Source organism: Lepidochelys olivacea, assembly GCF_965140295.1.
Source record: "Lepidochelys olivacea isolate rLepOli2 genome assembly, chromosome: 9".
Classification (NCBI taxonomy): Eukaryota; Metazoa; Chordata; order Testudines; family Cheloniidae; genus Lepidochelys; species Lepidochelys olivacea.
This window is the reverse complement of record NC_140419.1, coordinates 8,084,200-8,100,799: the sequence shown is the minus strand read 5'-3', so window position 1 is coordinate 8,100,799 and position 16,600 is coordinate 8,084,200. Positions and strand designations below refer to the sequence as shown.

The 16,600-nt window shown below is 54.9% G+C and overlaps 1 protein-coding gene across 1 annotated transcript in view; it reads right to left on the bottom strand.

Moving 5' to 3' along the window:
- The window catches only part of EEF1AKMT4 (EEF1A lysine methyltransferase 4), a 30,910-nt gene that overhangs the window by 9,974 nt on the left and 4,336 nt on the right, over positions 1-16,600 (bottom strand). The window contains exon 2 of the mRNA XM_084639149.1: positions 2,918-3,201. Coding sequence (XP_084495275.1) covers positions 2,918-3,201 — 284 coding nt within the window. The remainder of the gene's footprint in view (positions 1-2,917; positions 3,202-16,600) is intronic.

Here is a 16,600-nt window from a genome sequence, read left to right as displayed (position 1 = left end):
CAGAACGGGCAGAGGTGGGGAGATACTGGCTCAGGAGGAACCCAGCTGAGGTTAGAGAGAGAGAGAGAAACCAGTGAAAGCAAAAGGCCAAGCAGAGGAGGAGAGCGGGTGCAAGATAGGAGGGGAAGGGACTTCCCATTCCAGTGGGCAGCACTGCCTGGGCCAGCGATCCCCAGTGCCCTGCCCTGGTGAGTTTAATCAGGTTCCTGCTGTTGCAGCCACATCACCCCATCGTGCCAATTAATAGAGGGCTGGAGGCATCACCCGTCCCCATAGTAACGCCACGGCCCAGTCAATACTGACAAGGGTTTCCACGGGCAACCGGGAGAACAAGCCAGGCAGATCTCCCTCTGCAAGGGGGTCCCCAGCTAACAAGATCGAAGTGCAGGAATCAAAGGGGGGATGGGATGGGCTCTGGTTTCTAATACTTCCCGTTTCTGTGCCTAGTGCCCAGGTTCACTTGACTCGGGAGGCACCAGGAGAAAAAACCCAGTGAGCCTGCCTGGGGCAGGGATGCTCAGGGCCCAACCCTCTTGCTGTCCCCTCAGCCTAGAGGGTCGTGATCACCCCCCCCCCCAGAGCAATGTGGCACAGTCAAAACAGGAGGAACCCCACTCAGTCCCACGCCCAGGCCCAGGGCAAGGGAGAGGCCTTCCAAGCATTTTAGCCAGTCTGGTTCCAGAGGTCTCCATCAAAGGTCCCAACCCTTCCCTAGAGGATGATTCCTGGCTGGATCCACGCCCCTGTTGGGGAACACTGGGGCTCCCAGCCCTTCACTGAATCGTCTACATTACAACAGCATGTGGGAAATGGTTTAAGAAAAAAAATGGAAGACTAAGACTTGGTCTACACTCAAAGCTTTAAGCATGGCCTAGTCACGTTGGTCAGGGGAGTGAAAAAGCCACAGCCCTGACCGCCGTAGCCATGCCAATCCAACCCCAGTGAAGATGCAGCCATGTCGATAGAAGAATTAGCTAATGTCATTCAGGAAAGTAGTAGAATGTACACACACACACAGGCAGAAAAACTCCTGCCAGCGTATACTTGGTCTACACTAGGGGCCTCGCTTTACCCACTCACCCCCTATGGAGACCTGGTAGGGCTGAAAGAGTTAATCGTGGTAGGCAAGCGGCATGGCTGGGTTGTTGGTTCCAATGAACGATCAGAGACAGGTGACGCTGCAGCATGGTAAAGTTTACATGCATGTCTTTTCCGTCCTAACCTCAGGATCTTATGATATGTTGTATTCCAGATTTTGGCGTGTTGTGAAAAAGCCATTCTGTCTCTCTGCAAAACATCTGTGCATTGCATGGCTGCCAAAGGGGAAACATCTTGCTGCACAATGAGACACCGGGGTGATTTAGCCAGAGCGCCAGTATTTGGGTAGCGAGGCCGTGGGGCTGACTTTCATAAGAAGTGCTGGCCGAGGGCCTATCGCTACACGGGCTACCCTCCCAGAAAGGTCAGAGGCACGCTAGCCCCGTGGATCGGTGAGACGTGCAGACGTCTCAACTCAGAGCAGGCAGCCGCGCTGCTGGGCGCTGCACAGACAGCGAGAGACCATTCCTGAGCCAGAGAACTTACAGCCTCACTGGACAACGGGTGGGAGGGGAAGTGATTTGCCCAGGGTCCGACAGCAGGGCAGAGGTGGGAACAGAATCCAGGTCTCCGGAGCCCCAGTGTGATGCCCCCTATGCCAGACCTTCCCTGGGAGGAGATTCCACAGCCAGCTCCATCTTCCTAGCAGGCAGTTCCCCTGACACAACCGGAGCTGCCCTCTGGCTCTTGCTGCCCCGACAGGGCAGAGTGAAGCCAAGCACTCATCACCTGCTCCAACAGAGGCAGGGACCTGCTGCTCCCATGGCCACTGCCAGCTTCCCAGGCAGCACTGGCCCGAACACAACATCAAAGGATGAGCCACTGAAACTATTTGCAGGCAACAGGCTCTGCAGCCTCTTCACCATGGCAACCCTGATGAGTCATTGTACTGGGGAGGAACAGGGAAGAGGAATTTCACACCCTTAGCAGTCCTGAAAGGGTAGACAGCCTTAACTCTTTCCAAGGAGCCAGTCCCAGTCCTAACCTGCAGCCCCCTCTGCCGTCCCAGCCCTGGGCTCCCCCCTCCCCAGCTCTGCCAGTGCCCCTCTGTGCCAATCTGCAGCCCCCTCTGCCATCCCTGCCCTGGGCTCCCAGCTCTGCTGAAGCCTCTCAATCTTGACCCACAGTTCCCCCCCACCGACCCGCTTTTGCCTTCCTGATGTTGTCTTCAGAGCAGAGATGCCCATCCAGCAGTCTTGTGGACTAACATCCCTGCCCTGACAAAATCAGCCAGCTCTGAACGACCAGGCAAGGAACACAAGAGCATCTCCCTTCCACAACCTCAGGATACAGCCCCAGGGCAGAGCAAGACCATCAGTGGCCAGAGGTCTCTGGACCAAACCAAGGACACTGCATTCACTCCAGTGTCTCACTGCTCAGCAGTTTCCAGGAGGGGGTGAATGGCTGGGATGTGCCCCAGTAGCTGGCGGAGATGCTGGTGGGGAAGAGCTCCGTATGGAGAGCGTGGGTGGGGAGGAGTAACTAGCACCCCCTTTGGGGGAGAGGCAGCTCCCCTCAGACCCATAGATCAGAGCCAAGACCTGACCCCAGTGCTGCCTGGCTCCCACCTGGACAGGGGCCCAGGGATGGGCCAGGCCGACTCTACCCCTGGCTTTGGAGCAGTCAGGCAGCTGGGGCTGTTCTCCTGGGGGTGGCAGGGATGCTCAGTCCCAGCTCCATCACACATCCACATGGCATGTCCACTATGCCTGGCGGATACGAGTCTACATCCTGGCTGGGACCAAGTCTGGTCCCACCCTGCACCGACTATCACAAGGGGATCAGAGCCACTAATGACCTTTGAGTCCTGCCCACTCACCTCCTTTAGCACCTGGTCCAGCAGCGCCGTGGTCTCGGGTGACACATTCCAGGGGTCCATCTCCGCCACCATCATGGAATCCAGCGTGCCCTTCTCCAGAACCACGTCAAAGGTGCCGTCTGCGAAGGCCAAGTCCCGAGCATCCATCACCACCCACTGCAGGCCCTGGCACTGGGCGTAGCGGGCTTGCATGCCCGCGATGCACACCAGAGAGTAGTCAACGCTGGTGACATCCGTGTAGCCGAGCTGGAACAGGTCAGAGCTCAGGGCGCTGTTTCCACAGCCTGCAAAAACGAGGATGGCCAGGTGAGAGCCATCCGTGGCAGATGGGTCCATGAACTACAGGGGCGGCTCCGTGACGCCCAGCAGAGCCGTAAGTGTTTTGCAGCTGGGGAGTAGGAGCCAGCTGCCCCAGCCAGCTCAGTAGGCTGTTAAGTCTGGAACCTACAGAAGACTATTCAAATGTCAGTGTTAACTGTTTCAGTGCCAGTCATTTTAGCAGCAAGATCCAGCTAATGCACTTTTCCACTGTCTGTGGATGCTGGGGCAGATCCGGAGGCAAAGGGGCTGCCATTTGCTGGGGTGCTGACCTAGGAGCTCAAGCCTTGGTCACACACAGTATCAAGTCCAGTGGGGGATGGGAGGTTGAGACTTTCCCACTGCCCCCTCCCAGCGGCTCCCCAACCCCCAGATTGGTGAGATAACACACATTCCCTGCCCCCCCCCCCCGTAAGCTGGGGAGCATGAAGGAGACTGGCCTGTCTGTCATCACAGCTAATCCAGCAAACCCCAGCGATTTCCCTTCACTGCAGCCGGCACACAAAGCCCTCTCTGCAGCAAGCTCTGGACCAGCCTCCTCTCCCCACAGTGCACTGCGGAAGAGACAGAGCACTCAGACTGACGGGGCCCCAGCCCGGGGTCTGGGCCCAAACACTCAACAACCTGCTTCCAACCTGACTGGGGAAGCTGGATATCAAAAGTAGTAACCTCAATTTTTGTGGGGCTCACCAAAAAGGCCTGGTCTCCTCCAGTTCTGCTTTGCGATTCCAAGAGCAGTCAGTTCTGGGAGGGGGAGCGGTGGGGTGCAGCAGGGTCAAATTAACTTAGAGACAAAACTCCACGTAATGAGCAGTTTGCAAATTCCATTTTAATGTCATGGGCGGGCAGACGTACCCAGGCAGAGCAGCCAGAAGGACCCAAGACTCTGCTCCATCCTACAGGGCAACTGGGGACACAGATCCCAGCCCTGCTGAACTCGGTTCTCCACGGGCAGCCTGGCCAGTTTCACCATGGACAGTGACGGGTTTACAATGGCTCCAGTGGCTCCATGGAGCCAGGCCCATGCTCAGAAGGGGCCCCGGCCTGCTCCACTTGCACTGCACCCCAAGACCCCGCCGGCCTCCCCCGCCAACCACTTGCTCCCCTCGGCCTGCCCGCCGGCTGGCTGAGGGCTCATCTCTGCCCCCTGGCCAGAACCCAGTGCGCCTCTGGCTCCAGGCAGTCTCTGTTTCCCACCACCTGTGGGGCCCCACCTGTCTCCCCAGAGCTGAGCCACCTGGGACTGGTGCAGAAGCCTTGCTAGTCTCAGCCAGGTGTGGGGGGAAAAGAGCTTGAGGGGCTTGGCTGGGGTCCCTCAAGACACACTTGCCTGGAGGGGCCCAGCCGAGGTAGGTCCTGGCCTGCCTGATTGCGCCACTCCCGCGGGGACAAGGGGACAGAGCGACTCCCAGCCCTGGCTACGCTGCCAACTCAACCCGGCAGACACAGTCGCCTCCCAGCAAGGCTGGTGAGTGCAGCCAGGAGGCAGGGCTTGCAGGAGTGGGTCTGTGGGGAGTAGCGGGAAGTGCTGGGCTGGGAAGGGGCAGGGAGGATCTGTGTGTGTTTGGGCTCTAGGGAGTGGGGGGTGCAGGCCAGTTGTGGTGGGGTTGTGATCGGGGGCCTCTGGGCAGGGGTGGTGTTGTGCAGGGCGCTGTGCATTTGTGGGTGGGTCTGGGGGGGGGCTGTGTGGTGTGATGTGGGCCTGCCCCCAAGGGGAAGGGGCATGATGGCAGCACAGGGCTGGGCAGGCCACTGTGCATCTCGCAACTGCCGGTTTGTAAATAGTGCCCTCGCATTGGGTGGAGCAGGGCCACCCCTGCCATGCCATGTCCCATTGACTCTGGCTGGCCCCTCCTTCCGAGACTGACCTCCCTGGGCCATGCTCCATTGCCTCCCACAAAAATGGGGGGGCCCACAAAAGGTTAATCCGGCCCTGACCACGGACTAGAGGGGTTTGGCCAGGAACCCAGCACCAGGGAAGAGGGAGCAAGATTCTGCCCTGCCCCACTCCGGGTCGGGCACGTGAGAGACTCCAGTCTGGGATTTACCGGGGCCAGCCCATGTCAGAGTGGTCTGGGGCAGCGCACTCAGGGCAGCACAAACATCAGAACTGGATCCTCTGATGACATGGAAGGGACTCGGCTGTCCCTGCCATGCCCTGGGTTTCCGACACCAGCACAGGTTCAGAGAGTGTACTACTCCCAGGGAGGTGGGGCAGGGGCAGGGGCATGGGCATGAAGGGCAACTCGCCCCACAGCACAGTACTGCCCCCTCCCAATACCAGGCTGGGATGCAGACACCGGGCAGCTCCCCCAGCAACATAGACCCCCACCCCCCATGCCAGGCAGGGGTGCAGAGATGGGCAGATCCCTCAGATGCACAGCATTACCCAATGCCAGGCTGGGGTGCAGAGACAGTGCATCCCCCGCAGCGACGCAGCCACTCCCCCCCCGCCATGCCAGGCTGGGGTGCAGACACCGGGCAGCTCCCCCCAATGCCAGGTGGGGCTGCAGAGATAGGGCATCCCCCCAGCAGCCAAGGTCTTTACTTGGTTTCTCTGACAGCCGAGTCACAGTGCTGGGTGCAGCCAGTCTGTGGGTCCCTACACCCCTCCCAGGCTCCCCATTCCTGCCCCCTTCCCGCCCCTTGAGCTGCATGGGAAGCCGACCCACCAGGTAGGGATGTAGCTGGGATGCAGAGGGCCACTGGCCAGTGGGCAGATTACTGCAGCCTGGCACCATCTGGCAGGCTTTAACCGATTTGGAGAGAGTGGGGGGTGGAAGGAGCATCTGCGACTCTCTAGTGCATGTGAGGCAGAGCAGGGAAGGGAACGGGCTGTCCACGCTCTCAAGGGAGCTCCCCGGCCAGCCCCACAGGGGTACATGGGAGACCAAGGCAGGGGGGAGCCTGGCACTGCCCTGCAGCAAAGGTATCTGGGACAGCCAAGCCTTGGCCAAGTGCCCTCAGACCAGGGGCTGGGGAAGCTCCCAAGCCAAGCCTCATGCAGGGGTTGCAGCTAGGCCATGGAAGGTGTATCCCTGGGGGTCTCCCCAATGCAGAACTCCCCTCCCCAAGGCTCTCTGCCTGCTCCAGACTGGGTGAGACACTCCCTTCCCTGCTCCAGATGGGGCCTGGCCTAGCACACTCAGCCCTACCATCAGGCTTGGCTCCAGCCTGCACCCCACACCTCAGGGCTCCCCTCCTACCTTTCCTGAGCAGCCCTCAGCCTCAGGGGGATTTGGCTGCTATTAATCACAGATCGTATAGATTGATCCTGTTAGGGGATCAGGCGATTAGACCCTGTTAATCTGAACCTGCTCGGAAACTCGGGGAAAACTCCAGATTAAGGAGGCACCAGGTTAAAAGCTGCAGCAGCAGCCAGATCAGAGATGGATAAAGCACCAGGTGGAATTAAATGAAGCTTTGACTCCTCTCCTCCTGGTTAAATCCCCTGGACAGACAGGACTTCCCCGTGGCCTGCTGGGGGATCTGGTTAATTCACAGGAGAAGCACTGTGCTCAGGACAGCAAAGGGATCAGGCTAGAGAGGCAGGATGTGGTGGGCATTGTCCACCCCCACCCCGCAATCACGCCCAAAGGCTTTACAAACCAAGACAAAACCATGCGCCACGTAACTCACGGGGAGCGTGTTTATAAGAACAGGAGTTGCCACACTGGGTCAGACCATGGTCCATCTTGCCCTGCTTCCTATCTCCGTCCATGGCCAGTATCAGAGCTGCAGGGGACTGTACAGAACAGGGCAATTATGGAGGGATCCATGTCTTCCCCTCCTGGCAGTCAGAGGTTATGGGATGCCCCGAGCATTGGGGGGTGCCCCTGAACCTTGGCTTGTAGTCATTCGTGGCCCTATCCTCCATGAACTTATCTAGGTTTTTTTTAACCTAGTTCTACTGTTGGTCTTCACAACATTCCCTGGCAAGGAGTTCCACAGGTGAATAGTGCATTGATTCTCCAGAGGCACGGATTGGCCAAAATGACCAGGTTCCCCACCCTAGGCAAGGCTGTGCTCCCCTGCACTCTGACAGTGAGGCCAGAAGGCAATCACCTCCTGCAGAGAGACTGGCAGTAGAGTACACCCAGCAGTCCCTGCACCCAGCCCACCCACTCATCTCTTCTAGACAGAGACACCCGGTCTTGGGGCGAAGGCTTCAAGTGATGGAGAATCCCCCCCACATTCCTCATTGGCTACGCCCCCCAACTTAGCTAATGTTAGCACTTACCACTAGGAAGTGCCGACCAAAGCCAGGCTGCTGCTAACATTGTGATAGACAGCAGCTAAGTGTGTCTCAGTGTTTCCTTGTGCTCCCATCTGTCCATGTCCATCTGTCATTTCTTGTCTTATACTTAGATTGGAAGCTCTTTGGGGGCAGGGACCATCGTTTGTACAGCTCCTAGGGCCACAGAGTCTTGGTACATGACCAGGGCTCCGAGGCGCTGGGGTCAGAAAAATAAGAACGCGTTGGCAATTCATGCCCAGATGCCAGGACTGGGCTTTAAAAGCAGAACCTAGAATTCAACCATCCCGCCCTGTGCATTGTCATGCCATGCAGGTCGGCCCCTCTGCCACACAACTGGGTGTTTCAGCTTTCTCCTCCAGGCTCTGGTCTTTGTACTCTGGATTGGCAGACGTTGCGTTGGTGAAGACCCCCTGGCTTCTCAGCCCTTTGGCCCGGCCCTTTGTCCTGGCATCCTCGCGGGGGAACAGCTCTTCGTTGTTAACTGGGTCAAGCCAAGGTTTCCACCCAGATCAGTTATCAGCCAGCAAATCCCTCCAGAGCCCTCGCCTATTGTCTGTGAGGGGCCTTGCTGGTGGAGATGTGTTCTGATCAGAGCCCTTGTGCCCATCTCAACAGCTGGCCCAAGCGTAGAGGCGCCCTGCCTGCACGCCACCAGGTGCGGGGCATCAGTCGTCCCTCCTCCACCCGGCCCACGGCAGTCATGGGAGAGTTCGACATTCACAGCAGGAGTCAGCTGTTTCCAGCATCAGGTTCAGTCGTGCGCCAGACATCCGAGTCACAAGCCTGCAACGGCTGCCCCCACTCAGGTCTCACCTCCTGCACTGCCCAGCCAAGCAGCAAAGACCCCCCTTGCTAGGCATCCCCAGCACCTGGGCCACGATGCTCTGTGGTTTGCTGCTCAGCTACTGTGGCAGCAGGTCACCCCCACTGCTGGGTCATTTCTGAAGTGTCCAACCATCCTGCATTAACAGCAACACCGATCTTCTGTTCCACTTTTCCTCCATTTAGCCACCTGCAGCTTGTGGGGGATGAGGGAGGCTAGCTCAGTGGTCAGAGTGCCAGCCCGGAACCTGGGAGACCTGGATTCTAGACCCTACTGTTCCAGACATCTCATGGGCCCTTGGCCAAGTCTCAGTCTTTGTGCCTCAATTCCCAGACTGCAATGAGGGGATAAAAGCCCTGCCCGGCCTCACAGGGGTGACAGCAGCGTAAATACACAAGTGTGTGGCCCGGTTACTACACTACCTCCGAAGATGCTAACAAAACATACAGCGAACCAATGCACTGGCTCCTCCATGCTATGGGGACAGCAGCCACGGCACCATGTTTGAGCAAGTCCCGGATACCTAGGTGCTGCCTTTTCCATTTGGAAGTAGTCGCAGCCCATGCCGCCGAGGGCTCTCACCCATCTGCCCCCCCCCCCCCCCGCCACACTGTGGAACAGCCAGACTTCACATTCCAACTTAAGGGCTGCCAGCACTCGGAAACTCATGAATGAAGAGGCCCCTTTAATTGGAAGAAGCAGCTGCAGCTCTACCAACCCCCAGCCAAAGCCAAGGGCTGCTGGAAGCTGGCTCCCGCCACCACAGAGCGCTTCCGGCGCTGTGCTGATGCCAGGGCTCTGCCCGAGCCAGCACAGAGAAACGGATGTCCTGATGGCGCATCCTCGCCGTAGGAAGTGCAGGTCACCAACGTTCTCCTCCCTTTAGGGATGGGGCATTCTTGCCTCTCAGATCTCCAAAGGCCAACGGCGCTTTCGTAGCTTCCCCTGAAACATAGCGTTCAGTCTAGATGTGAGATACGGGCCAGGCTAGTTCCCTCTGGATCTGTCTACACTGCAATAAAACAGCTGCAGCCGGCCCGTGTCAGCTGACTCAGGCTGGGGCTATAAAACTGCAGTGTAGACACTGGGGCTTGGGCTGTAGCCCAGCCTCTGGGACCCTGCGAGGATCCCGGTCTACACTGCAATTTTATAACCCTGTGAGCTCAAGTCAGCTGGCACAGGCTGGGTATGGCTGTTTCATTGCAGCATAGATGGATCTTCAAAGATTTTATTGCTCAGAATAAAGGGCACCGGCAACAGCTCTGGATACCCTCCCTCAATGCAGTCGGCACACACGGATTGTCAGCAAATTCACCAGCCAAGGTGAGGGACGTGTAGCATAAACTGATGTGCAACTCCGTGATACGCAGACAGCGCATGCCAGCCGGCTCCTCCATGGCTGTTCTCAGGTCCCAGGCCCACGGTTCGCAGCGTATTGTTGCGAGCAAGGACTGTACTCTCATTTGAAGCCTTTTTGGGTCTGTCTATACTGCAGTGCAAGCCCAGGGTTAGCAGAACTCGACCTAGCAGACCCTGGGCTTGAGCATCTAAACACGTTTGTAAGACCAGGAACAATTGAACCTGGGGCTCCAGCATCTACCCTGCATTTTGCAGGCCTGAGTCCAACCACCCACAACTGAGACTTCCCAGCACCCTCGCAGAACGCACTCCCCACAGCCCTTTGTTCGTGATGCAGAGCAGGAAAACTTTACTGTCCAAACCTGAATCTCCAGAGGACACAGAAGGCCAGCCCGTGGTATTTTTTTGGCAGACCCCCAGAGCAGGAGTCCAGTGCGGCTGTATTTACACTGTAAAGCAATAGGGCTTGAACCCTAGGCCCCAGTTTGGCTCAGGCACAAACCCTCCACCCCATGGGATCCTGGGATGCTGGATCCAAGCCCTGGATTGGTGCAATTTGCACGTAAATGGAAGGGGAGGGTTAGGCTTGAGTCTGAGTTCAAACCCTGGTTTCACGCTGCCATGTAGACGTACTCTGAGGGGCCACAGGAGGAATTGTTCCCGCTTGGAGGCGAGACGGTTCCTCAGTCAACACCAGAAAATGCCTTGATTGTTACTGCACAGAAGCCTCTGGACGGGAATCTAAAGCTCACCCTTACCAGCACTTTGCTCTTCCATTGCCCTTGTCACCCATAGAGCTCCAAGCCCTTCACAAAGGAGGTCAGTATCATTTCCGGGGAGCGGGGGCAGGGGGGAGAACCGGTGCAGAGTCCCTGATGTGTCGCAAGCCCTCAGTCCCATCTTCCACTCTGACCACCCAGGAAGGTGGGGAGGCTTCTGACGCTTTGCCTGGTCCATCCCACTAGAGCGGCGGGGGAGGGACGGCCACATATAAAGCCAGACCAATGGCTGTCTCTAGGGACTTCCTCTGGTCTGCTCCAAACGCCAGGGCTCTAGGAAGTGCAGGGAGGAGCCCCCAAGGGAGCGCCTGGCCCTGCCCTTCGTCCTGTCACTGCAGAGAAAGGGGAGGATGATTGAAGTGGGATTAGCAGGGAGCCAACATTTCCTATGGCCTGAGGAGAGACCCTGCAGGAGGTCTGAGCCCCCTGCTGCTGGACACCTCTCCCGGAGGGGGAAGAGGAAGATGGTGGGAACGGCAGCAGATCCTGAGCACATTTGGGGAGAGGGGACACAGGACAGACTGGGGATCAGCCCTGGGTAAGTGATCATAGGCTGGGGCGGGGAGACCCATCTCTGATGCAGGGATTCAGGGCCTCTGCAAAACCCCCATTCCTCCCTTGAGCACAGAGCCCACAAGGGAGAGGCGCTGCTCAGTCCCAGCCCCGCCTGGAGTAACCTCAGACCTAGCCAGCAGCAGGACACAGCTCCCACCACACAGCCCAGGTGGAGCCCAGCCCTCGCAGAGCAATCCCAGCTTGGCTTGGGCGAAGTGAGCCCCCAGATCCTCGCTGCCAGGCACAGGTGCCGCAGCTCTAGCCCAGTGACAATACCCGGGGGCCACAGGGGCAGTGAACTCCCTCCCACGGACGTTCCCCTTCCAAAGGCTGCCCCATGGTAGCCTCCGCGTGCCGTAGGCTGGGGACTACTGGGGGTGGGGGTTCAGGACTCCTGGGTTCTCTCCCATTTCCTCTCCGCCTCAGTTCTCCCCATGGGCCCTGGGCTCGCTGCAGGCGGAGGAGGGCAGCGTGAGCTCTTCTGATAAAGCGAGGCCTCAGAGGACAGCAGAGGGGTGAGCGCGAAGCCCTGCTGGGTACAGCACCCACCGGGACCCGGCTGGGGCTCTCGGGCAGAAACTCCCAGGCATCCCCACGGCTCTCGGGTGCAACAGACAGGAGTGCAAGAGTCTCATTAGCAAAGCATGCTGGGAAAGAGCAGCAGGCTTTCCCCACAGATGCTTGAGGGGAGGCAGGGAAGAGGGGCCAGAGAGCAAGGAGATGCAAAGGAGACCAGCCCTAAGCCAGCTCACAGAGGCAGCCCCAACGGCCCAGGGCCTCCCTCACCCCGGGCTCTGCACTCGCGCACATCGGGGCCAGAGTCCAGCATCCTCAGCCTCACTCGAAAGGGCCATGCTGCCCCCTGGTGGCGCTCGGGAGGAATTGGCAGGTACTTGTTTTCTAGAGGTTACCTCTGCAGCAGAAATTCAGGGGTCTCCAATGCACCCCCTGCTGCCAAGGCTGCCCTGGAATAAGGGGGCCCTTGATGGCTACACAGACGGATATGGTGGAAACACACACAGGCTGCAGCTCTGATCTATGGAATGGGGCGCTCAGGCTGTAGGCCAGAGGCCTGCTTCCCCCATAGAGTCTTGGGAGGACAGGGGAATAAGGGGTGGGCTGGCACATATGGACGTCACCTTAGAGGGATAAGCTACACAAGCCAAGCTGGCATCTTACAGCCCCTTTGCTCCACAAACAGCTTCCTCCTTGGAACGAGGATCCGCACAAGCCCCAAACCACTCACTCGCCCTGCTGGGCCAGTGGCCTGGCTCAAGACCTGCCTGGCACCGACAATGAACATCAGCAAGGGATGTGGCTGAACCAGAGCTGGGCATGGCATGTCCTTGGCTACACTTGCAGCCACATCATGCTCTGTGCCCACCCACCTGCATGTTTCAGAGTAGCAGCCGTGTTAGTCTGTATCTGCAAAAAGAAAAGGAGGACTTGTGGCACCTTAGAGACTAACCAATTTATTTGAGCATAAGCTTCCGTGAGCTACAGCTCACTTCATCGGATGCATGCCGTGCATTTCCACTGAATGCATCCAATGAAGTGAGCTGTAGCTCACGAAAGCTTATGCTCAAATAAATTGGTTAGTCTCTAAGGTGCCACAAGTCCTCCTTTTCCACCTGCATGTGTTACTGACACCCACTGTCAGCAAAGGGCATTTCCTGTAGCATAGACCAGCCTTATTAAGAGAGCAGTGAATGACTAGCCAGATAGAGCAGGGGCTGTGGAATACCCAAGGATGGAAGGGGGGGGGGGAGAAAAGAGGAGAGCAGTTAGAACACACCCACACCTAACACCATCTCAGGACATGTAGGAATATAGGCCACATAAGCCCTAGGTGAGCTACGGTTTTAAATTGAGTTTGGATCTTAGCATGAGTGACTGGCCCAAAGCACGTGACCAAAAAAAGAAATCATGAGAAAGGAGGACTGTTTGTGTTAAACACGTAGTGACCCTTTGGAATAGCAGCATTCCCCGATTTAAGGTTTGGGCTAAGCAACAGAACTAAAGAAAACATGGTTAATTGGGCACCAGGTGCAGTGAATAATTGGTTAGAAACGCTTAGTGCAGTAGTCAGGGACAAAATATGGCAAAGTGAGAGACGGGGAAAAACCTTGACGAGCAGAGTGCAGCCCTAAACTGCTTCCACTGACTTTAGCTAAGGTCCAACCACCAGCAGAGACATTGCTTGCTTGTTAGCAAGCTTTTTGAGTGCTCAGAGCTTTCCCTTGCCCCTCTGGGGGAAGACAGCTCCTGGGCCTGACCTGGCTGGAGTATTCGGGGGATGCTGATCACTGTAGAGAGTGAGAGTGTGCATGGTGATATGCTGCTGCTGGACTGAAATATACCATGTGGTCTGTTTGCGGACCATGTGTGACTGTTGGATGCTGAGCCTAGCAGCCTGCTAGGCAAGGCTGAGAGCTTCTTAACAAGGCTTTTTGAACAGGAGCAGCTAACAGGGGAATGTTCTGAGGTAGTTTAGAGGGGGTGTGGGGGCTACATACACTAACATTCCTTAAACTTAAGCCAAAAAACACCCCCCTCCCCCATAAAAACAAAACAAAGGAACGAGCTGCAGGAGTAAAAAAGAGAATGCAGGCAGAAGTCCAGCAACAGAGTAGGGTCTACACAGTTTATTGCACCCAATGCAGCATGTATGATTACCTGCCCTTTGGACAGGTGGTGTATGTATGCATTCAGTGCAAGGAGCTCCTGGCCCTCAGAGACTGTGTACAGCCTTTGGAGACCAGGGTGGCTGAGCTGGAGGAGCTAAGGGAGACAGAGAGGTACATAGATGAGACTTTCTGGGATACAGTAGAACGGTCCCACCCCTGGTCTGAGAGCCTCTGTGCTGTTGAGGAAGATGAAAGCCTCAGAGAAGGAGAACACCCAATGGAGCAGAGGGAAACGATGCCATAGTTGGGACCCTCCTTCCAGATGATGATGTGGTATCCTCTTGCACTGAGGATACCTCTCCAGGGGAGGGAACTCCAGCTATTAGGAAGAGACAGGTATTAGTAATGGGTGGTTTGATCATTAGAAACATAGATAGCTGGGTTTGTAATGACCATGAGAACTGCATGGTGACTTGCCTGCCTGGTGCAAAGGTTGTGGATCTCTCGAAACATCTAGATGACTTATGTGTAGTGCTGGGGAGGAGCCAGTGGTCGTGGTACATGTAGGTACCAGTGACATAGGGAGAGATACGAGAGAGATCCCGGAGGCCAAATTTAAGCTGCTAGGTAAGAGATTGAAGTCCAGGACCTCCACAGTAGCATTATCCGAAATGCTTCCACGCACAGGGCCAGTTAGACAGGCAGAACTGCAGGGTCTCAATGCGTGGATGAGATGATGGTGTACAGAGGAGGGGTTTACATTTATTAGGAACTGGGGAAACTTTGGGGAAAGGGGGAGCCTATACAGGAAGGATGGGCTCCACCTAAACCAAAATGGAACCAAATTGCTTGCACGTAACATTAAAAAGGTCTTGAGCAGTTTTTAAACTAAGGGCTGGGGGAAAGCCAACATGTGCAGAGGAGCACGTGATTTGGACAGAGACATCCCTTAGAGAATCTCCATTAATAGATCCTCCCCATGTCCGAGTAATGAGGAGAGGATGGATGGATGATAAAATGTAGGGAGGATCTGATGACAGAGTCAAATGAAAAAAAAAAAAGAGACCCATTCATTTACATCATGTAATGGCAGACAGCTAAAAAGTGACAAGTTTATAAAGTGCTTATATACCAGTGCTAGAAGTCTAAATAGTAAGATGGGTGAGTAGAGTGCCTCGTATTAAATGAGGATATTGATATAATAGGCCTCACAGAGACTTGGTGGAATGAGGATAATCAATGGGACCCAGTAATACCAGGGTACAAAATATATCGGAAGGACAGAACTGGTCGTGCTGGTGGGGGAGGGGCGCTACACATGAAAGAAAGCGTAGAATCAAATGAATTAAAAAATCTTAAATGAACTAAATTGTACCATAGAATCTCTATGGATAGTAATTCCAAGCTCTAATAAGAATATAGCAGTAGGGATATACTACAGACCACCCGACCAGGATGATGATAGTGACTGTGAAATGCTCAGGGAGATCAGAGAGGCTATTAAACAAAACACAATAATAATGGGGGATTTCAACTATCCCCATATTGACTGGGTACATGTCACCTCAGGACGGGATGCAGAGGTGAAGTTTGACACCTTAAATGACGGCTTCTTGGAGCAGCTGGTCCCGGAACCCACGAGAGACAATTCTTGATTTAGTTCTAAGTGGAGCAAGAGGTGAGTATAGCTGGACCCCTTGGTAATAGTGACAATAATATAATTAGATTTAGCATCCCTGTCGTGGGGAAAACCACCACAGCAGCCCAACACTGTAGCATTTATTTTCAGAAAGGGGAACTACACAAAACTGAGGAGGTTAGTGAAACACAAATTAAAAAGGTACAGCGCCAAAAGTGAAATCCCTGCAAGCGGCATGGGAACATTTTAAAGGCACCATAATAGAGGCTCAACTTAAATGTACACCCCAAATTAAAAAAAACACACTAAGAGAACCAAAGAAGTGCCAGTGTGGCTAAACAAAGTAAAAGACGCAGTGAGAGGCAAAATGCCTTCCTTTAAAAAAGTGGAAGTTAAATCCTAGTGAGGAAAATAGAAAGGAGCATAAACTCTGGCAAATGAAGTGTAAAAATACAATTAGGAAGGCCAAAAAAGAATTTGAAGTACAGCTAGCCAAAGACTCAAAAAGTAATACAAATTTTTTTTTAAAGTACATCAGAAGCAGGAAGCCTGCTTAACAATCAGTGAGGCCACTGGACGATTGAGATGCTAAAGGAGCACTCAAGGACAATAAGGCCATTGTGGAGAAACCAAATTAATTCTTTGCATCGGACTTCACAGCTGAGAAAGTGAGGGAGATTCCCAAACCTCAGCCATCCTTTTTAGGTGACAAATCTGAGGAACTATCCCAGATTGAGGTGTCATTAGAGGAGGTTTTGGAACAAATTGATAAACTAAACAGTAATAAGTCACCAGGACCAGATGGGATTCACTCAAGAGTTCTGAAGAAACTCAAATGTGAAATTGCAGAACTACTAACTGTAGTCTGCAACCTATCATTTAAATCAGCTTCTGTACCAAATGACTGGAGGATAGCTAATGTGACACCAATTTTTAAAAAGGACTCCAGAGGTTATCCCAGCAATTACAGGCCAGTAAGCCTGACTTCAGCATCAGGCAAACTCGTTGAAACTATGGTAAAGAACAAAATTGTCAGACACATGGATAAACATAATTTGTTGGGAAGAGTAAACATGGTTTTTGTAAATGGAAAGCATACATCAACAATCTACTAGAATTCTCTGAGGGGGTCAACAAGCATGTGGACTAGGGGGATTCAGTGGATATAGTGTACTTAGATTTTCAGAAAGTCTTTGTCAAGGTCCCTCACCAAAGCCTCTTAAGCAAAGTAAGCTGTCATGGGATAAGAGGGAAGGTCCTCTCATGGATTGGTAACGGAGTAAAAGATAGGAAACAAAGGGTAGGAATAAATGGTCAGTTTTCAG